Consider the following 24075-nt stretch of genomic DNA (forward strand, 5'->3'; position numbering starts at 1 on the left):
CTTTAATTCTTATTCTCATGTTAGTTCTTATGAATAGAAATAAATTTTAGGGATAAATTATCATCACATCCAAACAGATCACAATCATTTATTAACGGATTTCCAAAAAGGAGGTGGTTCTCAACTCGGCCCGATTTTTTTTGATTCAGATTTAATTTACGGTGGAATGGCAACTTACCTGCTACACATTCCGGCATACTTGTCACAGCCCATTCGCCGAGCCAGCATCGAAGATTTGTAGGTCCTTGTACGTTGTATCTGAACAAACATTTCAAGTTTCAAGAGCAATTATTATATTTGAAACTACTCTATAACTCTTCAAGTCTTCAGCAGTATTATTCTTTATTAATTGCTATTTACTTATAAAAGGCGCTAAAAGCTAACTTTAAATGATTCTCTTGTCAGCCTTGGGACTAAATCACCTCCATATTCATATCGTAAAATGGTGAATACAGTCTAACAGCCGCACTCAGAGTCGCTTAATCGTTATTTTGAGTTAAAACGAGACACATAAATCTGTCTCGTTTTAACTCAATCTTAAGTAATTAGCGACTCTGAGTGTGGCTGTAAGATTTTAAAGTTTAAATTTAAATAGCAGTTCAATTGCGGTAAAATGACAGGTACAATATCACGATCGCAACCACCTTTGATTTGTTGACGCTCGCTCACTATTGGCTAAAATTCAGCTAATCACAATAATTGAGATTGTAATAATGATTGTTGCAGTTTTTTCGCAATGTCAAAGTCAAAGTCAAATGATTTATTCAAAATAGGTAATTAATAATGCTTTTTGATGGTCAGATGTTGGATTTCTAAGATATAGTGGTGATAATTACGCAAACTTAAAACTAAAGCTACGAGGGTTCCAAATGCGCCCAGGTCTGAGAAGAGCCCACAACAAACTCAGCCGGGTATTCTTTTTATTATAACCACTTTACAAAATTATTGAAACTTATTAGAACTATCACAATCCGTTAAGCAACTCATTCCCAAGCTTGCTTATCACTTAAATAATCCTTTACATTGTAATAGGATTTTTCAATTAGTTTACGTTTAATGCTTACCCATATTCGCAGGAAAAGTGAACCACCTGACCGTTAGGGACCGGGTCAGTTTCGTTCAGTTCCCTCTCATCTCCTTGAGTAAGTCCCGATACCATCCCAGTAGGGTGTGTGTTAGGTGACATCGTGTATATCCCGTATTCAGTTGAAGGCACGTGGCAGGGTACTGGAAACCAAAAATACATAGGTATTTTTCCAAATGATTTTCTTTTCTCATGCGGTTGTATAGGTTAGTTATGTTACGAATGTCATATTTTGGACATTCACGGATGCGAGTGCGAATACGAATATCTGCCGCCAACGTTCTCGAATGCGAATATTCAGTTTTTGTTTAAATTTGGCGCCATTTGGCTATGGCTTGGTGACCTCGATGGCAGTCCCGTTACCAAAATATGATAAAGAGAAGACTGATAATGTGATTACAAAAACATAAGAAGTTGATGATTTTTGTTTTATTAACCAACTATTACATCAATTTTTTTTTAAATAAGTATACACAAAACATTCGCAGTAATTTCGCGGAACGCAAATGCGAATATGCAAAAATATGCGAATATCCGCGAATGCGAATGCGAATGTGTATATTCGTTACATCACTAGTATAGATCACTGAGGCAGCCCTGTGAAGATAATGAATACCCTTTTGAACTGAAGTGTTTTAAGTCATATATGTAACGTTGGAGAGTGGAGAAAACAAAAGTACATTACAGTGAAATCTTGTAGTATGACTTTGGAGGAAGAGTTTCGTAATTTTTCTTAATTTTGTATATAGTAGAATCGATATTAATTAGTTCATTAATTGCGTTTAATTCATTATTTTATACAAACCATGCACATTACAGAAAAATTTGAAATAGGAAAAATCATTCGTTATTCCAGGTCGGTGCTATAATATTTAAGCATTATATCTGTAGCTGTGTGCATAGTTAATGTGTGTAATTTATTATGTTGTGAAATTTTATTTTTACTCACGAATTTCACAATTTGGTTTCTCAGGCTTCCATCTACCTCGTACACATTTGGCAGTTGCGTTTGGTTCTAAGTTTAGACCGTAGCCTTTTCCACAAGCCACTCTTACAATGGTTCCTAGAAACAGATTTTCTTATCAAAATTAAAGTTATTGAAATTTAAAACATAATAAGGTTTTGATTTAATAAGGATATAAGGATTGAACCAACTTTTTACTATTTTTTGCATAAAATCTGTAAGCTTATTATACGAATGCAGAACTGAAACTGCACAGAAGTGACTTTTAAAGTATCGTCGAGTTTCGTTGCGAATGGCAAAGCAAGCAAAATCGTACCTGTATGATAGCAATCACTTTTCAAAGTTCCTGCTTGCATTTTACTGGTTTTAAATAAGTCAATTGAATACTTACCGGAACTAAAAGTATTATTAGGATCGCGTCCATATTTAACAACCTCAATATTAACATAAGGTTCGCTAGTTATGGGTTCACATGGGCTCTTAGGTCTCCCTTTCTTGCCTCTTTCTGTTCCATTCTTGCTGCCTCCTTCTAAACCGTCTTTAGTTTCAGCACTTTGACTTGCTTCTTCCTCAGTGTTTGCTTGTGATTGTCGATTCCGACCCCCTTTGCCTTCACGACCTCTGTAAGTGTAATTTTTTCTCTATTTACTTTGATAAACTCGGTAAAACATTAACAACATAGCATCTTAAAATTTTCATAAATGTATTTAAATAACACAAAATCCAGTATTATTGTTACTTTTCATTACTTTATAGAAATATTCATATACGATTTTAATAGTCAATCGATGATTACTTCAAACACTAATAAAATAGATCTATGTACTTACGTTTTAGGTACTGTTGCCGTGGTTTGATTTAATCTATCGGTCTTTCTACTCGTCCTCTTTTCGCGTTTATCTGTTCGATTACCTACTTCTGTAGAGTTAGTGTTATTATATTGTAAAGGAATCACTGCCATTTCTCTTTCAAAAATTTCACGTGCTGTTGCATTCTGTGACCTAGTTGACAAAGGTATCACTTTGAGCATTTCGCTGTTCAGGTCAACTGTTGTTTTCGCTTCTTGTGTTATAGCATTTGTCGTCGATATTTGTGTATCAAATTCTTCTAAATTTATATTACGTTTATGTCTAGGTTTGGCCTTACCTACCTGTGTAGTAATCTTTATATTACTATCAGTAGCCTTAAGTTCAATATCAACATTTTTACTCATTACTTCGCCACTTTTGGAATTTAAAAATCTTTTTCTTCTTTTATCGACATATCTTTCAAAGTATTGATGTTTCAATTTATTAATATTTTCAGATATTTCATTGTTATTCTCGACTTCGTGATCAGGGAAAGTTCCACCTTTAAGTATAGTGATATGTGAGTCATTTTCTAGTTCTCCTGAATCTTCGTACTCGGACGAATCAACTCGATGAACCAATTCATCGTCCTCTGGTTCGTAAACCGGTTGGTAAGAGTAGAACTTATGACCTATAGGTTCTCCGTGTACATTGTACACGGTGTACACAGCAGTAGGGAAATTTTCGCCACTGGGTATTTCTGATCCTATTAAATCGCCATCTTCTATTTCGAAACCTGAATCAAACTTTTTCATTAGCTTAAAATTAGCATGCCTCAATGTTGGTTTTTGGTTATCATGGTTGTACTTGTCATATAGTTCGTCTATTTGTTCCTGAGAGAAGTCCGATTGTCTTCGCAGCTTGCTGTAATACTGTCGCAGAAATGCGGATCTCTTGTGACGAATCTCTGGTTCTGGTACTGATCTACGTCTGCGACTCCATCTTATGCGTGGATGTTGGTAAAGTGTGCATCTAAAAAAAAGGTTAAAAATGAATTTAGTTTTTTTTAATTAAATTAAAAAATCTCCGGATCTACTGTTGTACCGCAAGGCATCATCAAGATCTGCATCCGTACGTAGTCTAAATTCCAGGGTCACGTGGGAAGCGTCAAGCGATCTGTTCCCTATTCAAACAGAATTCGAATTCCATTTTCAAATCAAAATTGAATGGTCCTAGACAAACGCGCTCCACCTTAGGCTTCATCGTCACTTTCTAGCAAGTTTGATTTCAGCCAAGCACTAGTCTATAGTATAAAAAACTATACCTATATAGATAGATTTAGATAGATAGCGAGAAAGATTTCTTACTTGGGTAGTTCTCTCGGACTCCAGTGCCCGCCAATGCACGTCGCTCCGGGGGGACCCTCAGATAACACATATCCTTTATCACATTCATACATAATCTGTTTATTGTTAACTACCTGCAAGAATATTTCCAAACTGCAATAGGCTACTTGACAATTTTTTTAAGTTGGTCTTAAATGGTTAATATTTGTCCTATTATATCAAAAAAATTAACACAATATTTTTTTGCGCCCTAAAAACCGTAAAACTTTAATTTAAAAAAATATTTTTCTTAGACAGGTGAAAACACTGTCTATAACCACAGCGTTATACTGTTGTTTACAAATGCATGACGTCAGAGCACAGATAATCTATCGGCCAAACATGGCCGACAGTGTTTTCACCTGTCTAAGAAAAATATTTTTTTAAATTAAAGTTTTACGGTTTTTAGGGCGCAAAAAAATATAGTGTTAATTTTTTTGATATAATAGGACAAATATTATCCATTTAAGACCAACTTAAAAAAATTGTCAAGTAGCCTATTACAATGAATAAATTTTATGTTTTGGTAGTAGATAAATATTAGTTTTAGCTATTAATTCGTTTTAAGTATTCAATGAATAATTAACTGAAGATTACCTTCTTAACATACGGACGGTAATCGTACAACCCCATATTACCGACAAGAAGTACTTTTCCATTTTCGATGTAACCGGGGAAAGGACAGAATACTGAAAACGCAGACACAAAATGTATAAATCATTGTCGATCGCTATCATTATGTTGATTATAAAATAAGTTTGTATGACCACCTCAGGTCTTCATCATCAGAACAACTTTATCATCACAAATGACAAGGTGAAATTTATGAAAATCCTTTTTTAGTGCGGATCCGCGTTAAAAAAGATGTTTTATAAAATCTCGAGTTTTTAGATCAATCAGTCTGCTTTGTAGCTGTAGGTATAGATAGATTAACATCACCCAATAATAAATATATGATTTTGCTAAAGTGATCTCTGAAGTTACCGGTTCTGCAATTTTTGAAATGTACTTATTTGAAAATTATTTCGAAATTTCGATGAAGTGTAGGCAAAATCACCACAATAAAAAATATAAATCTGCGAATCACCACCATAAAAATTATAAATGTGCCAATTCTGCAATTTTCGATATGTATTTAAAATTTGTATTTAGTAGCCTCTGAAGCTTTAAAAAGTTTAAAAAGTTACCTTCTTCACACTTAGGTGCTTCCCCACTCCAAACACCAAAGGAGCATACAACGATTGGATTGCCTTTCAGCTCAAAGCCGTCTCTACACCTGAACCGCGCTTTCATACCGTGTTCCGTTTTTGGCGCTATAACCATCCCGAAGCGAGGATACCTTGGCATCTTTTTGCATCTGTAAAAAGTAAGAGGTATCAAAATCATTGGCTTTTTAATATCATATTACATAACATGGGGTTAATCAAGCGGTGGACCAACAAATTCCTGAAAAGCTGGCAACGCACTGGTGGTTCCTCTGGTACCGCAAATGTTCATGGGCGCGGACAACGCTCTACGAAACCACTATCTCTTTCTAAAGATCGATGTAAAATATTTCCAGCCGGCTACTGTATCTCTTGTTCTGTGTCAAAGAGCTAGAAATTATGAAAGAAAGTATATTTTTTTCCTAAGTAAAACGTTAAAGGGGTAAAAATGTTTAGGGAATATGAACAGACCTGGCTGGCTGACACCTTGGAATTTGTGTCCAAGTTCCATTATTGCAACTGACAGCGACTTGATTGGACGGAAATTCGTAATTCTTTTCACAGTCTACCATAATCATTTCTCCTGAAAAGTCAAAATGAAAGATATTACCAGAGATGAGACGAGTTAGATAGATAGATAGGCAGTAAGAATATGGGTTTAAATGATGTGACCAAACGGCTAAGAATACAATTAAAAAAAACAAAATTCAAATTATTTATTCAAAGTAGGTACTATTGTAGGCAGTTTTTTTGATAGTCAGGTCACGGTAATGTTATCTATAAATATTACCGTGGTCAGGTTAAAGATGATAGTGGCGATAATTTTAAGTAAATTTAAAACTAAAGCTACGAGGGTTCCATAAAACAAAATAGCATTAATCCTCCTGAATAATTTTCGTCATTTTCGCAGCCAATACCACCGGAGAGTAGAGACTAGCCAACTACGATAGAGATATTGCATAAGAGTGTTTCCTAGTACAGGTACACCCTATATCTTCTGTGACTCTAACTAATAGTCTGATGGGATGGCAATCTGACACGACAAGAGAGAAATCAAGAGCAGGACCAGCAGCTTTACTTTTGTTCTCCCGAGCACCAAGGTATGGGGTGTCCCCAACTCACCAAGCAGGTTACTCAGATTTTTTAATAACTTTTTTATAACTGACCCAGGACGCAAATCTGCAGGAACCATAATCATAATCACTTATAAGCTGAAGCAGCTGAATAAGCCAGCCTTTAGCCCAACAAGGTAGTTAAGAATTAAATAGAACAGTAGTAAAGTAATAATATGTTAATACAATACCATGCTGCACCATAGACGAGCTTCCAACAATTTGCGTATGCTCTTGGGTGTCATTCTCTCCAGTCCTGTTCTCCATTAGTACAACCTTTCCTTGAGATACATGGGGAACCACGCATGGAGCTAGAACATCATAAAACATAAATTATTTGCATGTTCTGCTTTTGGTTGAGCGATTTTTATTAGTTTCGTATCTGTCAATAGCTGCTAGCTAGAATTTGTATCTTTTAGCTTTATTTTGAAATCATTTTTGAAATTCTCTTTTTCTATGATAATATATTTAAACTGCTTTATTAATTTTCTGGTGATTTACAAATATCAATAATGTAACGCCTAGGGTAACGCCCCTTTTACACGGCAGTCCAGTTTTTTGTAGGATCCCGTTTTCTGCAGGATCCCGTTTGATGGCGAATGTGTTTGTATGCTAGCGTTCACACGAGCATCCCGCATGCAGGATGCTCGCTAAACACATTCGCCATCAAACGGGATCCTGCAGAAAACGGGATCCTGCAAAAAACTGGAAACCGTGTGAAAAGGCCGTTTTTTGTTTAGCTTTAACTTCCATATCTTTGATGTTTCCAGTTTTTAAGCAGGGTCGACTTAATATTCCAAGCTTTTTCAAGTATATAATAACAATTTGATACAATGTGAACAGAAGAAAACGTCTTTCTGCTACGTTTTTACGAACCGCTAATGGAATGCCCTTACGAAATTCATTAGCGGTTCCATGTATGACTTACTAACTATAAGTACCTCCATTCAAGTGTAAATAGGCATCTTCTAGGCGCTCTCTGACCTAGATCTCATAGTTTCATGCGTATTTATCATCAAGCGCATGCGAATCTTGCAATATCAAAATTCTTCGTCATCGTAGCACTCTTGGCAGAGTGGTCGTGGTCATCACGAAGCAACGTCTTTGAGGGCAGATGTTATACGCCTAACGAGCATTCGCCACTTCTCCCTACTGGCTGACAGCCTGGCACACTCGTGCAAAGGACCGCCCACAGCAGACTTAATTTGGTCGGTCCATCGCATTGGTGGCCTTCCTCGCCCTCTGGTACCCTCTACCTTGCCCTTACAAAATACCTAGTGTTATATAATCTTACCTAAGCATTGCGGCAGTGGATGACTCCAACTGCCATCGCTTTGGCATATCGCAGACCCATTGCCTTCCATCTTCATGCCGTCTTGACACCGGAATATTATCGACGCTCCTAACCCTGTACCAGATGATATATTCTCCAGCCAACCGTTCCAGAGCTGTCCGGGGTGACCGCAGTTGATTTCTGAAATTATGTATACTTTAAACGAAATTGCAGCGATCTACGGATTAATAGGCAATGGTGATGTAACGGTGATGTCCAAAATTCCTCAGTGCTTGAAGACCAAAGTCTTCGAACAGTGCGTGTTGCCAGTGATGACATATGGATCCGAGACATTGTCGCTAACTATGGGCCTCATAAGAAAACTCAGAGCCACTCAGCGGACGATGGAGAGAGCTAAGCTTGGAGTTTCTCTACGTGATCAAATCAGAAATGAGGAGATCCGTAGGAGAAATAGAGTAACTGACATAGCTCAACGGGTTGCGAAGCTGAAGTGGCAATGGGCAGGGCACATAGTTCGTAAAACCGATAGACGTTGGGGTCCCAACGTGAGACATAAAATCTCGTACTAAGCGTAATGGTGACCCACCTACGCCTGCTCGTTGGCTTGCTATTTTTCTATAAAAAAGCGACAGTCAATAATTTACTCACCTTTACACATAGGCTGAGTCCCAGACCACTTCTTATCAGCGCCGCATCGTCTCGTAGCATCTCCCACCAAGCGGTATCCGTACTTGCACTCATAGGACACCACCGAGTTGTAGGCACAAGAGGTGTACACCGCCTTCCCGTGCCTCGGCGCCTCCGGCGGCGGACACTGCACCTGCGTCACCACTAGATGGCGACACCCGTCGCTTTAAGTTGACTTTTGTCACCAAGCAATCACAAACGAAACTATGTTTCAAATTTAATTTCTTATGTTTTCGAAAACATTTTCAAATAATATATCAACAGGTGCTGGTAAACTCAGCTCTGCTGCTTACAGGTAACTGACGTGGAAACTGCAAGAATTGTATATTTTGCCTATTTGCACAGTCTTACGGAATCCTGCTATTAAAATTGAATTTCGAATACCTATTTTTTGAAAACATTTTCGAGTTCAATTTCAAATGTTTTTTGAAAACATGCTTGAACGTACGCTCACTGAATTTTTTGTCTTCGTCATTTGTATGGGATTACGTAACAGAAAGAGATACTAACTTCTCTCCGTGGATTGAGCTTAATAATAGTGCTTTTATTTTCATGGCAAACGTCGGATAAAGCGCATGAAGGTGCATAGTGATAAAGAATACTTTGATTTTGCTAGAATTTACTAACTCAGGCTAGACTTAAGCTGAGATCTATAGAACACACTTTGACTTTGCTCAGACTTTACTTAGAGTTGAAACGAGACGGATTATGGTAAGAGACATAAATCTGTCTCATTTTAACACTAAGTACGTCTTGTCTGTTCTGGTCCTCCATCCTGCTGCACTTCGGCCGCCCGTTGTGCCAGATCGTTTTATCCACGCACATGCAAACTGTGGAACCAACTCCCCTCGGCGATGTTCGCACTAAATTTCAACATAGGGTTATTCAAAGGGCAGATTAGAAAAATTACATAGAACGACCATTTAAAGTTACAAATTATTTTTATTTAATACTTTATTATGATATTTTATAAAACTTATTAGTTTGCATTAATAAATATGAAAATAGAAATCATTGTAAACTGTTTACCATTGTCATGCAAAAGAAATTAGGGAAGCCACATGCAAAATTGTAAATAAAACAAGATAATATTGTTTACCTTTATTTCGCTACAGCACAGTAAATTACTTCAAGAAGTAAAGAATATAAGAGATAAGAAATTTACAATAAGTTCAACAGTTAAGCCTCATCTACAAACATCGTTAACTCATCTACATTACATGTAGCAATAACTTTAGGCTATAGGCAGTAAAGGTATTTGTCATAATTGTGGTTACCATGGCCATGAAAATTTTGACTCTCAGAAATATTGCACTAATTTCATAGAACAACAATTCTATACAATACTACAAAATTAATTCAAACTGTCCCCTTCTCTCCTTCTTTTCAGCAGCAGGAAAGGAGAAAAAAGATGCTTTTAAATTTATTAATCACAACTCATTTTTTGAGGACGTCCCACTTGTTATACGAAATATTTCAAAAAACGTAGCACAAACAAAGCAGATTGTAAGGATAAAACATTTTAAAGATAAAATAAAAGAAAATGTTATTAATAAGTATTTACATTAAGCAATATTAACATCTGCTTATATTTATACATTTTTAGTTTATTTAAAAGCAGTCAGTAAAAATTATGATAATAAATTAGATAACAATATATTAATAGAAAATATTATACAAGTGGGAGATCCAATCCAATTGCATCATGACAATGATATTGCTGGTGATAGCCATGATAATATTGAAATACCAAGCGCCATGCCAACTAGTCACCGAGAACATTTAGATAATCCACGAAAATTCCAAAACCATGCACACATTCCAAATGAACGACACTGAAATCGGCAACTACATTGTCACGAAGCAATGCCAAACGCAATAAGGTTCAAAATTTTGGATTCAATGATGAGCCTAAAATTATTCGAAAGTGTAACCGAAAACGAAATTCATTTTAATATATTCAAATTCATTGAATTAACTATCTTTGAAAAGATAAAATTAGCCAGTCCTTAAGGCAGTGGTCCATCCGCCGCGCCGGCGAGAAAACGACTAACTATCGGCGATTATCTCTCTCAAGAAACGCACAATAAATGTACAATGTATATTCCGTGTAAACGAAAGACATGCATACATCAAAAGTTGCTCTCTGACTGTTCACACTGCCGGCGACGACTCGCTTTACTAGTTTTGTAGCTGAGCAACGAGCTTTCAAAAATAAAATAGCTCAGCGATATTCGTTCAGCGATGCTCGCTCGCTTGAACACGTGTAACGCGCGCGCAGGTTTGCACAGGACTGAGCGATCGCGGGCGAATGGCGCGAGTCTCACTTGCACACTCGCTTATAGCCCAGCGACAAAACTATCGAAACACTCGCTTCCCGCTGATCGCCAACTCATTTAAGCTTCTAGTTCCACTCGTTTCTCGTTCATCGTCGGCGGTCGGGCCACTGCCGCAAAATAGTATTTTCAGAGACATCTGAATTTAATATTAAATTTCTGTGAGCTAGAGTCCTCAATATATTAAACCCATTATCAGATTTTAGATTACCGAATCTTGGGTCGATATAAAAGTTATCCAGCTTCTACGATTTTAGACTCATCAAGAAATCCGTCAAAAAGATAATAATTAATCAGTTACCACATTCTACTTACGGACACAAGTGGGTAGTTCCTTGGGTGCCCAGAAGCCATCAGCTTGGCAGTAGCGCTCCGCCTTGCCGACCAGCTCGAAGCCCTGGCCACATTGCACCGTGGCTCGGCATCCGAAGGTATGGCAATCAGCTGTTACCCATCCGTGTGGGACATCCCCTGGTTCGCCACAGGAACGTGCTGGCGAACAATAGAGACATTTTGATATTAGTATCTCTACATAGTATAAAATAAAGTCGCCTCCCGCTGTATGTATGTATGTATGAACGCGTAGATCTTTTAAACTTCGCAACGGATTTTAATGCGATTTTCACCAATAGATAGAGTGATTGAAGAGGAAGGTTTATGGATATAGTTTAATTCTCAAAAAATTAGAAATCCCTAGAGAAATTAAAATAATGTGAATTAGGTCGGAATAAATCGTCTCATTTGAGAGTTTCCGAGGCGTTCGCTGCATAAATGGTCAAAGTTACACGAAAACAATGTACAGTGAAATTGTTTCGCTTACAAAGTTCTACAAAAAAGTCCAGAATAGCATACATGTATCTTTTAAGTTTGGCTCACAATAATCGATTTTATGGTTTTCAAATGTGATCTGAAACTTACTTTCGAGGGTGTTTTTACTGACATACTATTGATTCTTATCAAAAATAAAATAGTCCAAAATTGCCCTTTTATTTACATCATTTAATTTAGAATAATATCTTACGAGATATCACAAAATTAAAATAATATGAAATATCCTAAATTCGTGAAAATATGAATGTAAAAATATTATCTACCATAAAAATGGTTCTATGATAACTTCGGAACGTATTTTCACGGACTCGAATCGGATGAGGGTGTAACCGCTGTGATCGTCCTATTATTTTTTATCCGGAATCCACTTACGTTCACAAGTAATATCCGGTCCATACCACGATGCCTGTCCGTCTATAGCCAGACACTTAGCTCGAGGGAAGCCGTTGGTCGCGTAGCCTGTGTGGCAGTTGTACTGAACGGTGGCATCCAGATCGAAGGTCGCCTGTTCGGGGAGCGCCGAGTGACGAGCATGCTCGATGGTTGGCGGCTGTAGGCAGTATACTGGAAAAACAACATGAAGCTTGTCAAATTCTGGCAAAGGGTTACACCTATGGTACTGAGACGTGGACTGACAAACGGTCTTGTTCACAAATTCAAAGTCGCTCAGCGAGCTATGGAGAGGGCTATGTTAGGAGTTTCCTTGAGGGATAAGATCCGAAATGAGATCCGCAGGAGAACCAAGGTCACTGACATAGTCCAAACTATTAGCAAGCTGAAGTGGCAGTGGGCAGGTCATGCCTGCCGTAGAGGCGATGGCCGTTGGAGCCGGAAAGTCCTTGAGTGGAGACCGCGTAGCGTGGGACGCCCTCCAGCACGATGGACCGACGATATAAAGAAGCTGGCGGGAAGTGGCTGGATGAGGGAGGCTGAGGACCGGGTGTGGTGGCGCTCTTATGAGAAGGCCTATGTCCAACAGTGGAGGTCCACAGGCTGGTAATGATGATGATGATGACAGTCTGGTATCTTATAAAAGGGAGATCCAGGATTCGCGTCCTAGCAGGGCAATTTGGGAATTTGTAGCTTTTGAAATTGCCTCTGGTAGAGTCTGGTCATGTGGTATAGTGGCCTTCCACTGGACTACATGAGTAAAGCCAGCTTCTGTCATGACTTGCTCCGACGGGTTCCATCATCTTACCGGCAAGACGTGCCAGCAAAAAGATTTTTCTCCAAAGAGGGTACAAAAAATCCCTCATCATGATTTATCTGATAAATTGTGTAAAAATCGTGCATAACATGTTGTTTGAGAACCTCTTCGAATTCGAAAACATACTAACGATCAAAATCTCATCCTTTTGATATCAAAAAACAACCATGCAAATTGATCCTGGAAAATTCGCTGTTCAAACTCACGATATCAAACACGCTACGTAAAAATTCTTTTTAACACTTCGGATAAAAAGGCTGGTACGATGCAGACTCTGCAATCAATATCATCCCGAGGGAACTATTGATTGAGGGATTAAATCATCTGCCAAGTGACACGGTAAAACGCGTTACAGCTAGGGATGCAAGGTTTATTATATTTATTTGTTTATTTGGTTTATTATATTTCGATATCGATATCTATAGAACTAGCTTATGCTCGCGACTTCGTCCGCGTGAACTACATAAATTTTAAACCCCTATTTCACCCCCTTAAAGGTTGAATTTTCAAAAATCCTTTCTTAGTGGATGCCTACGTCATAATAGTTATCTGCATGACAAATTTCAGCCTGATCGGTCCAGTAGTTTGAGCTGTGCGTTGATAGATCAGTCAGTCAGTCAGTCAGTCACCTTTTCCTTATATATATTTAAAGATTAGGTCGATGTTGATATATCGATATATCAGTATAGTACGCCAATGTATCGATATTTTTATTTTTGTAGGTTTACTTAAGTAAATAATCAAATTATGTTTCGATATTTCGTTACGATATTATTGAGTTTATTCGATATAGATATCGATATCAATGTTTCGTCGATATCGCTATTTATCAATCTTTTAGGCTTCGATATATCGATATGTATATAGCCTTTCCGATATATCGTTGAATCCCTACTTACTTCCCATTATCTACTTCATGAAAGTCAAATTATTTATTCAAAATAGGTTGACAGTCAGATGTTGGGTAAGATATAGTGACAGCAAACTAAACACTAAAGCTACGAGGGTTCCAAACGCGACCAGGTCTGAGAAGAGCCCACAACAAACTCAGCCGGGAAAAGGATAATACGGATATAAAGGAAAAGCTGACTGACTGACTGACTGATCTATCAAAGCATAGCTCAAACCACGGGATATATCAGGCTGAAAGGCATGCAGATACATATTATAACTATATGATCTCCGCTAAGAAAGGTTTTTTGAAAATTCAATCCCTAAGGGGATATAGAGGTTTGAAATTTGTGTAGTCGGATGCCGAAGTCGCGGGCCTAAACAAGTTAAATATCTATTGATTTCACGGTGATGGAAAAAATAGTGAGGAAATCTGCATGCCTCAGAGTTCTGAATCGTGTGAATCTGCACTTTGTCAGCGTTTTAGACTACGGCCAAACCCTTCTTATTCTGAGTGGTGACCCGTGTTCAGTAGTGCTCAAAAATCATAAGCAGTGAACGTGTTATGGGCTTTTAGGCTTTTAGATTAAAGCCTACTCGATCACGATTTAAGTATAAAGCCCTGCCTTTCGGTTTATAATCCGCCGATAAATCAAAGTCATGTAGTTAGGTTATGTACATATAGACCGGCTAGCCGGCATCGGAGAGCGTTTTTATGGTTCCGTACCCGAAGTGACCATCTATACATCATCTACAATGCAACTGACTGACTGACTTATATATCAACGCACAGCCTAAACCGCTGGTCTTAGAGACATGAAATTTGGATGGTGGGTGGGTGGGAAATTTGGTGGGTTCTTTGTAAAGAGTAGGTATTCACTAAGAAAGGATTTTCCGAAATTCCACCCCTAGGGAGGGTGAGGGGGGGGGGGATGGAAGTTTGTATGAAAGTCTATCATTTTTAAAGTTACATTGATGAAAATTGTTATACAGGCTTAACAGTCGTATTTTTTCGACATTTTGCATGAAAAATCAAAACTATTAGGTACTCATAAAAATAAATAAAAATCTGTTTTAGAATGTACAGGTCCCTTTCACATGATACCCCACTCTCATCTAATCTTACTTCGAAAGTTGTAACTACTAATCAATAATTATTTGTTCATGGAACACATTTTAATTTTCTTTTCTGATGTAACCACAAATTCACGGTTTTCAGATTTTTCCCCGAATGTCTGTTATGACTTACCTACCTGCCAAATTTCATGATTCTAGGTCAACGGGAAGTACCCTGTAGGTTTCTTGACAAACACGACACAGACAGACAAAGTGATCCTAGAAGGGTCCCTTTTTTTGAGGTACGGAACCCTAAAAAACTGTTTTTCTGCTAGTTTGTTGTAGAACATTCTGAATACCCTTAATAAAAATTGACGGTCAGACTGATTGTCTTGGCTGTGGCCACAGGCCTCTAGTCATGTGACGCTCCACATGTTGGCTCCAACGCTGGCCCCAATTCTATTTGTCTTGGCCCCAACGTTGGCAGAGCTAATTTCCCGATCCACACGTTGGGCATACAGTGTTGGGCCCAGCGTTGGAGCCAACGTGTGGAGCCGGCGTGGAAAGTAAAATGTGACATACTGTTCTCTTTGCAGGACGGCGCCTGTCCCGCCCACTTGCCGTCCGCTTGGCAACTCCTACTGTGAAGACCTACCACGTGATAGCCGTGGGGACAGGAGTACATGGCTCTGGAAAGAAAGACATTTCTTACTTGTATCCTTATTGTTGTTTTTTATTTCCAAGTGAATTACAAAAAAAATAAAAACCGACATCGATACACAAACACTAAAAATTGAAAAATAATTTAATTTATTACCGAATATATTATGTATACAAGAATTAATATAGTTCCATAATAATACTTTTTGGTGCCGGTGCCAATTAGCTTTAGCTGCGCGAATCGTCTAGACTTCATATTTTTATGAGACTCCACAATGGCACCTCATTGGCACCGACCCCAAAAAATATTATTATGGAACTATATTAACTCTTGTATACATAATATATTCGGTAATAAATTAAATTATTTTTGCAATTTTTAGTGTTTGTGTATCGAAGTCGGTTTTTATTTTTTTTGTAAAAAAAAATTATTTCACAATTTTTAGTGGTCCCATGGAATTATGCTATGACTGGTTAAAAATCTACTGTTTACTAAGCTATTACACTGATCGCGAGCAATTTACTCTTATCCGTTGAGGAGTTCCAGTATCTATCTTCGAAGATGTTCATCAGATATTCACCAAATTTAAATGGGACAAACTTTGAAGTATACCCTTTCAAACAAAAAAGAATTTTCAAAATCGGTCCAGGCGTCTTCGAGTAATCATAGAACATACATAAAAAAAAAAGATTCCGACGAATTGAGAACCTCCTCCTTTTTTTGAAGTCGGTTAAAAATGGAACCATGATGCATGCGACTTCGTTCGCCTGAAGTTAGGATTTAAATTATATCCATGCAAAAAATCACGTCGATCTGTTGCTCCGTTGCGACGTGATTGAAGGACAAACTAACTCTCAGGCATGCAGGTTTCCTCACGATGTTTTCCTTCACCGTTAAAGCAAGTGATATTTAATTATTTAAAACGCACATAACTCCGAAAAGTTAGAGGTGCGTGCCCGGGATCGAACCCCCGACCTCCGATTAGAAGGTCGGTATCATAGCTTATACATATCTAATCCTGTCTAAGTAATCCTCTTTGTTGGATAATAATAATAATTAAGCAGTGATAGCCTAGTGGTTAGGACGTCCGCCTTCTAATCGGAGGTCGGGGGTTCGATCCCGGGCACGCACCTCTAACTTTTTGGAGTTATGTGCGTTTTAAATAATTAAATATCATTTGCTTTAACGGTGAAGGAAAACATCGTGAGGAAACCTGCATGCCTGAGAGTTCTCCATAATGTTCTCAAAGGTGTGTGAAGTCTACCAATCCGCACATGGCCAGCGTGGTGGACTATGGCCAAAACCCTTCTCACTCTGAGGAGATCCGCGCTCTGTAGTGAGCCGGTGATGGGTTGATCATGATGATGATGATGAACTATAATTAAACTTACTTGTCTCCGAACAGTCGTCCCGTGAGCGTAACAGTCCCAATGTCTGTCGGCTGCTCCAACTCGGGACATTCACGGTCTGCAACAAACAATAAAAACAAAATGGTCATTCATAGACTGTGTTTGTTTTTTTTTTTTTTCAAAGAATATTAGCCATGTTAAATGACTAATATTCCCCTTTCCTCTCCAACTAAGCGTCAGGCTTGTGCTAGGAGTAGGTACGACAATAGTGCAACGGGCGGGGTTTGAACCGTCGACCTTTCGGTTTTCAGTCCACTCCTTTACCGGTTGAGCTATTGAGGCTCTAAACTGACTCTTCCCGTGAGCGTAACAGTTCCAATGTCTGTCGGCTGCTCCAACTCGGGACATTCCCGGTCTGCAACAAACAATACGTATAAAAACAAAATGGTCATTCTTTGTTGACGGTTTGTACATTATTTCAGTGGTTGAAACGATATAGAGCCTCTATTCGATATGCGACCTCTATTCTCACGCCCACACAAACACAGATAACAAGGACTTTCACGCACATATTATTTTCTTTAGCTCTTTAGTTTAGTTAGTATGTTAGTTATGTAGTTAGTTATGTAGTTAGCTTTGTATTCACCGAGCTGGAGGCCCTGTTTTCCGAGACACAGTTTCTACTAGTTCGCAAAACAGGTGCACAGTATTGTTTTGGTAAGAATTTTATAATAATTAGTTTTAAGGTCTCAATACTAACAAAAATATGATTTGTATTTGGTGGAAATAAATGATTTTATTATTATTTATTATTATTATTATTATTCGATATGCGACCTCTATTCGATATGCGACCTCTATTCGATATGCGACCTCTATTCGCTGCTCATGCATACAGTGCGACAAGGCTTCCTTGGCACTTGACTGGCAATGACATTGACATGGGGGCGCTGTTGGAGAACAAAGGCTTATTCAAACAAGAACAAAGGGAAACACTTGACGGCAACGTTAGTTCCGATTTTCGCCACGCGCAAAGATATTCGAAATTCGGAACTAAGTAGGAACTAAGTAATTCGAAATTGCACTATGGCTGCTTTTTTGAGATGACGAGAGCTGCATTCGCATTTCGCGTCCAGACTTCTGTAGAGAACAGATCTCTAGTTATACACGAATTAGAACACTAGCAAAAACTTAGCACTATCTATACTAATTAAAAACACAATCCGATACGAATAACCATTTGCCGATTGAGGCGAGGCCAATTTTAGTTAATGCCACCAAAACCCAAGCGTGTTTATTCACCACACCCATCTGTGTTATGCTACAGTTATATTTGTACGCTTCGGTTTAAGGTAGTCGACGCCAGGCTTTCTAAACTTAATCTTTTAGCCATCAAACCACGTCAAGCACACGCGCACCAGAGTAATTTGATAGGAAATAATGTACGTAAGCTGTTATAGCCTAGTGGTTAGGACGTCCGCCTCCTAATCGGAGGTCGGGGGTTTAGTCCCCGGCACGCAGCTCCAAATTTTTCTGAGTTATGTGCGTTTTAAGTATTTAAATATCACTTGTTTCAACGGTGAAGGAAAACAGCGTGAGGAAACCTGCATGCCTGAGAGTTCTCCATATTGTTCTCAAAGGTGTGTGAAGTCTGCCAATCCGCACTTGGCCAGCGTGACCATGGCCAAAACCATCTTCCTGTAAATAAAATTGAGGAGCAAGCGAAAAAGAAAACCGGCCAAGTGCGAGTCAGACTCGCGCACTGAGGGTTCCGTACTACAATCGTATTTCATCGACATTTTGCACGATAAATCAAAAACAAAAAATAATATGCCTAAAAATAACTAAAAATCCGTTTTAGAATGTACAAGTAAAGCCCTTTCATATTATGATTGCCCCACTTGCTATACTTACTTAGTAATCTTACTTTGAAAGTTGAAAATAGCAATATTTGTTCATAACAACATTTTAATTTTTTTCTTGTGATGTAACTCAAATTCATTGTTTTTAGATTTTTCCCCTCATGTCTGCTATAAGACCTACCTTCCTGCCAAATTTCATGATTCTAGGTCAACGGGAAGTACCCTCTAGGTTTCTGGACACACAGACAGAGAGATAGACAGACAGACAGACAGACCGACAGACAACAAAGTGATCCTATAAGGGTTCCGTTTTTCCTTTTGAGGTACGGAACCCTAAAAACGGTGTAATTCTATTTAATAAAACTTTACTGGAATAGCAAAACACAGACGGACTGATATAGTAATATTGACGGAAAATAATTTCGCAATTTGACCCCTACATTTTCTCTTTCAATACCAAATAAGCAAAAAACCGGCCAAGTGCGAGTCAGGCTCGCGCAATGAGGGTTCCGTACTACAGTCGTATTTTTTCGACATTTTGCAGGATAATTCAAAAACTATGATGCATAAAAATAAATAAAATTCTGTTTTAGAATGCACAGGTGAAGACCTTTCATATGATACCCCACTTGGTATAGTATCTTACTTAGAAAATTGAAAATACTAATTATTAGTTTATGACCACAATTAATTTTTTTGTGTTATGTTACCACAAATTCACGGTTTTCAGATTTTTCCACGAATGTCAGCTATAAGACCTACCTACCTGCCAAATTTCATGATTCTAGGTCAACAGAAAGTACCCTGTAGGTTTCTTGACATGACAGACAACAAAGTGATCGGTTCCGTTTTTCCTTTTGGGGTACGGAACCCTAAAAAAATACTTGGAAATACCTGTGAGACTCGGAAAATTGCTTTTTTCGCCACATTCCCCCTTAAGCCCGTCAGGTCAAATACTTAATACAAAGGCCTTCCCGTCCGACCGACCTTCGACCTTTGTTAAGCTAACTAGATTTCTATGTACCACCTGATTATATGGACCGGACCGTTGTTTGGACTGTGCTTTCGAATACAGAAAACAATTTTCACAATCATCTGATCATCATCATCATCATCATAAACTAAATCATTACTAAGACGGGTCTCCTCTCACGCTCGCCAAGTAGCAGACTCCACACACCTTTGAAAACATTTAAATGAATAAACAAAAATATTTTTACTCAATTTTTTTTTTTTTTAATAAAGAAACATTTACGTTTATTCAGATAAATTGAATGCAAATAAAAACGTCGAAATTTTGTCATAAAACTTAGTTACAAAGGTTTTATAAAAAAAAATATACCTACAGGTTTATTTTAAAAATTAATTGTGTTAATTCACATTTTTTTTAGCTAGCCTTATCTAATTACTATAAAAATCATGACCGCGTGGAATGGTGCCAAGAATACTGGCTGCATTTCCGTGCTGGACAGCCAGACTGATCCGTTGCGCAAAAAATGAGCCAGCCCTTCTGTCACCAGATGAGGCTATTAATCGCGGTGAAATGTCTACTTACTCAATTAAACTTTAAAAAAAACAATTATTAAAATTCGGTTCTATAAGTTCTTAAGTCTGGAAGAGATCACTGGTAGTAATAAGGTCGCTTTTTGTTTTAAAGCATATTATCCTGTATTTTTTATTCTTTGTCATAGTATTAAGCAATAAAGATGTTTCAAATTAAATTCGTTGGTTAACTCTATTGGTTCATAATGATGATGATGATGATGATAAACACCCTATTTTGCAATTTCGAAGTAAATGCCAAAGTAAGTGGGTTCCTAGTCCTACTCTCCAAAATTCAGGTGATTTTCGACAAAACGCTTCACCGAGTTGCTTCTAAAATTTTTTAAATTCAAAACCAACGGGAACATAAAACTGTTACGAAGTTTCATTTCTCTTAGCACGAGCGAAAATAAAGAGTAAAAATGCAGCGAAAAACACAAAAACCTTCAACTCTTTCAAGGAATGCTTGAAACGCCATTACAAACAAGGGGGCAATTAACCTTGAGCAGCCTGAGCAGTCGTGCTCAGCGACTGAGGGCAGTTGAGCATAACTCGAGAGCACTCTGGCTAGGGTTGGAGCGTGGAAGTATGTTTCCATTTACTCGCCCGTTTTTTTTGTTACATTTTTGAAGCGAAACTTCTCTGGCGAAGCGAAACCTACTCCCTAAACCGGCCAAATCCGAGTCAGACTCGCGCACCGAGGGTTCCGTATTCGGTTTGTTTCGACATTTAGCACGATTATATTATATACGATAGGCATCTTCTAGGCAAGCGCGCTCTGCATCATCAATTCATCACTTGCCACCAAGGTCTGATTGCAGCCAAGCGTTAGTCTATAAATTGTAAAAAAAAGATTAATCAAAAACTATTATGCATAAAAATAAATAAAAATCTGTTTTAGAATGTAAAGCCTTTTCATATGATACCCCACTTGATATAGGTATCTTACTTAACTACAAGAATTCCTTTTTCCGTTTGAGGTACGGAACCCTAAAAACTGATAAAGTGCGAGTCAAACTCGGATAGACAGAATTCCGTACCATCCTACAAGAAATCTCAAACCAGTATAATAAAAAAATTATCGCTCCCACAGCTGTACAACACTGCAAGTTATAAATGACGGACAGCACCATCTTGATTTGATTTACTAAACTAATAATTTGTCGTGTCACACTAATTTTCAATTTTTAGGGTTCCGTACCTCAAAAGGAAAAACGGAACCCTTATAGGATCACTTTGTTGTCTGTCTGTCTGTCTGTCTGTCTGTCTGTCCGTCTGTCTGTCAAGAAACCTACAAGGAAACTTCCCGTTGACCTAGAATCATGAAATTTGGCAGGTAGGTAGATCTTATAGCTGACATTTGGGGAAAAATCTGAAAACCGTGAATTTAGGGTTAGATCACACAAAAAAAATTAAGTTGTGGTCATGAACTAATAATTAGTATTTTCAACTTTCGAAGGGAGATAACTATATCATATGAAAGGTTTTCACCTGTACATTCTAAAACAGATTTTTATTTATATTCATGCATCATAGTTTTTCAATTATCGTGCAAAATGTCGAAAAAAATACGACTGTAGTACGGAACCCTCATTGCGCGAGCCTGACTCGCACTTGGCGGGTTTTTTTGTGATATTACCACAAAGTCACGGTTTTCGGATTTTTTCCTTTACTTGTGCTATAAGACATTGCTACCTGTCAAATATGTCTGCAAGAAGTACAACATATTATTATAGACAAACATAGAATAAAATGATCCTACAAGGGTTTCCTTTTCCTTTTGAGATACGGAACCCTAAAAATGACACAGGCATTAATTAAAAAAATATTAATGACACAGTTTTGTTGAGACACAATTTTTTTGGTCCCTGTCGACGTTTAATTAAAAATTTCGCCTCAAACAAATTTAATCAAACGAGGCTTTGTCTGGGGAGACGTGGTTTTACGTTAAAATTGATTAATAACGCCTTTATATTTGAAAATTGGTTGCGGAATGAAAAATTAATTAGTCTGATCGGACGCAATAAATTTAAGTAAATAAATAAATTGCTTGTTTTAAAGGTGAAGGAAAAGATCGTGAGGAAATGAGCATGCCTGAGAGTTCTCCATAATGTTCTTAAAGGTGCGTGGAGTCTGCCAATCCACACTTGGCCAGTAGGACGGATCTATGGCCTTAACTCTTCTTATTTTGAGAGGACTGCAGTCTTGCAGAGACCGAGGCTCAATACCGGGCCGCTGAGAGTTTGTAATTTTTTTAGTAAGTAAATAGATAAGAATAGACGAAAATTAAAGCTAATTAATAACAAGTTTTCACAGATAGAATTTTACCCGCTTATATAAAACCCAAGTTTTTTTTTAATTATTTCATTTTTTTTTTACAAAATTGTATTAAAATATAGTTTAAATGGCCCCATTGTCTTAAAATATAGTCAAAAATCTACTGTTTACTAAGCTATTACACTGATCGGGAGCAATTAACTCTTATCCGTTGAGGAGTTCCATTATTTATCTTCGAAGATGTTCATCAGATCTTCACCAAATTTATATAGGACCACCTTGAAATTATACCCTTTCAAATAAAAAAAAGAATATTCAAAATCGGTCCAGGCGTGTTCGAGTAATCGGGGAATATACATAAAAAAATAAAAAATAAAGATTCCGACGAGTTGAGAACCTCCTCCTTTTTTGAAGTCGGTTAAAAAACCGGCCAAGTGCGAGTCAGGCTCGCGCAAAGAGGTACCCTCTCGTACAGTCGTATTTTTTCGACATTTTGCACGATAATTCAAAAACCATGATGCATAAAAATAAATAAAAATCTGTTTTAGAATGTACAGGTGAAGACCTTTCATATGATACCCCACTTGATAATATAGTCACTCACTTCGAAAGTTGAAAATACTAATTATTAGTTCATGACCACAATTTAATTTTTTTGTGTGATCTAACCCTAAATTCACGGTTTTCAGATTTTTCCCCAAATGTCAGCTATAAGATCTACCTACCTGCCAAATTTCATGATTCTAGGTCAACGGGAAGTACCCTGTAGGTTTCTTGACAGACAGACAAACAGACAGACAGACAGACAGACAACAAAGTGATTCTATAAAGGTTCCGTTTTTCCTTTTGAGGTACGGAACCTTAAAAAGAGCTTTTGTTGAAAGCACGAGAAATTAATGTGACGTATTCTTTTCAAAACTAAATTGGGTACTTCTCTACTCTTGGGAGAGGTGAAAATTAGTAAGTAATTACCTGACAAACACCTGGGAGCCATAATTAGGTCAACTCTGTTTAATTTTCAATTCGGGTTAGCGCAATCCGTTCTCAAAGGAGGTTGGAACAGTTTGAAGTAGGTAACTAATATTAGAAGCACCTGCGCCCAACTTTGGGATTCTAGGTAGGAGAATAGTTTAGTAAGTGCGTGGGATATTGCTTGTTGCTACCAGTGGCGTGCAGCTCATAGAAGCATAAACGCACTGCTTACCCTCATTGTAATAAATCAATGCTTATTTTTCATTATAACCTGCCGTAAAATAAGTTCATACCTAAATGCATACCCTGGCTTGAACTCCTGTGCACGCCATTGGTTGCTACCTACCATATTTATTACCATACCCAATCTATAAAGGCAGCATTATGCTACGGTATTGAGTGCCAATAGGTAGCTATTTTTTATTTTTTAGGGTTCCGTACCTACCTCAAAGGGAAAAACGGAACCCTTATATAGGATCACTTTGTTGTCTGTCTGTCTGTCGGTCTGTCAAGAAACCTACAGGGTACTTCCCGTAGACCTAGAAGCGAGTCAGGCTCGCGCAACGAGGGTT

General features: G+C 37.8%; 1 protein-coding gene across 1 annotated transcript in view; it reads right to left on the bottom strand.

Moving 5' to 3' along the window:
* Hasp (Hig-anchoring scaffold protein) overlaps positions 1-24075 on the bottom strand; it is a 97767-nt gene that overhangs the window by 10752 nt on the left and 62940 nt on the right. Inside the window, exons 4-19 of the mRNA XM_069499728.1 lie at positions 16893-16968; positions 15423-15529; positions 12059-12250; positions 11171-11347; positions 8481-8663; positions 7833-8012; positions 6730-6849; positions 5898-6009; positions 5409-5578; positions 4819-4910; positions 4204-4316; positions 2879-3868; positions 2440-2669; positions 2034-2147; positions 1065-1227; positions 179-258 (exon numbers count right to left, since the gene is read on the bottom strand). Coding sequence (XP_069355829.1) covers positions 179-258; positions 1065-1227; positions 2034-2147; positions 2440-2669; positions 2879-3868; positions 4204-4316; positions 4819-4910; positions 5409-5578; positions 5898-6009; positions 6730-6849; positions 7833-8012; positions 8481-8663; positions 11171-11347; positions 12059-12250; positions 15423-15529; positions 16893-16968 — 3099 coding nt within the window. The remainder of the gene's footprint in view (positions 1-178; positions 259-1064; positions 1228-2033; positions 2148-2439; positions 2670-2878; positions 3869-4203; positions 4317-4818; positions 4911-5408; positions 5579-5897; positions 6010-6729; positions 6850-7832; positions 8013-8480; positions 8664-11170; positions 11348-12058; positions 12251-15422; positions 15530-16892; positions 16969-24075) is intronic.

This window comes from Maniola hyperantus, chromosome 7, assembly GCF_902806685.2.
Source record: "Maniola hyperantus chromosome 7, iAphHyp1.2, whole genome shotgun sequence".
Taxonomy (NCBI): Eukaryota; Metazoa; Arthropoda; class Insecta; order Lepidoptera; family Nymphalidae; genus Maniola; species Maniola hyperantus.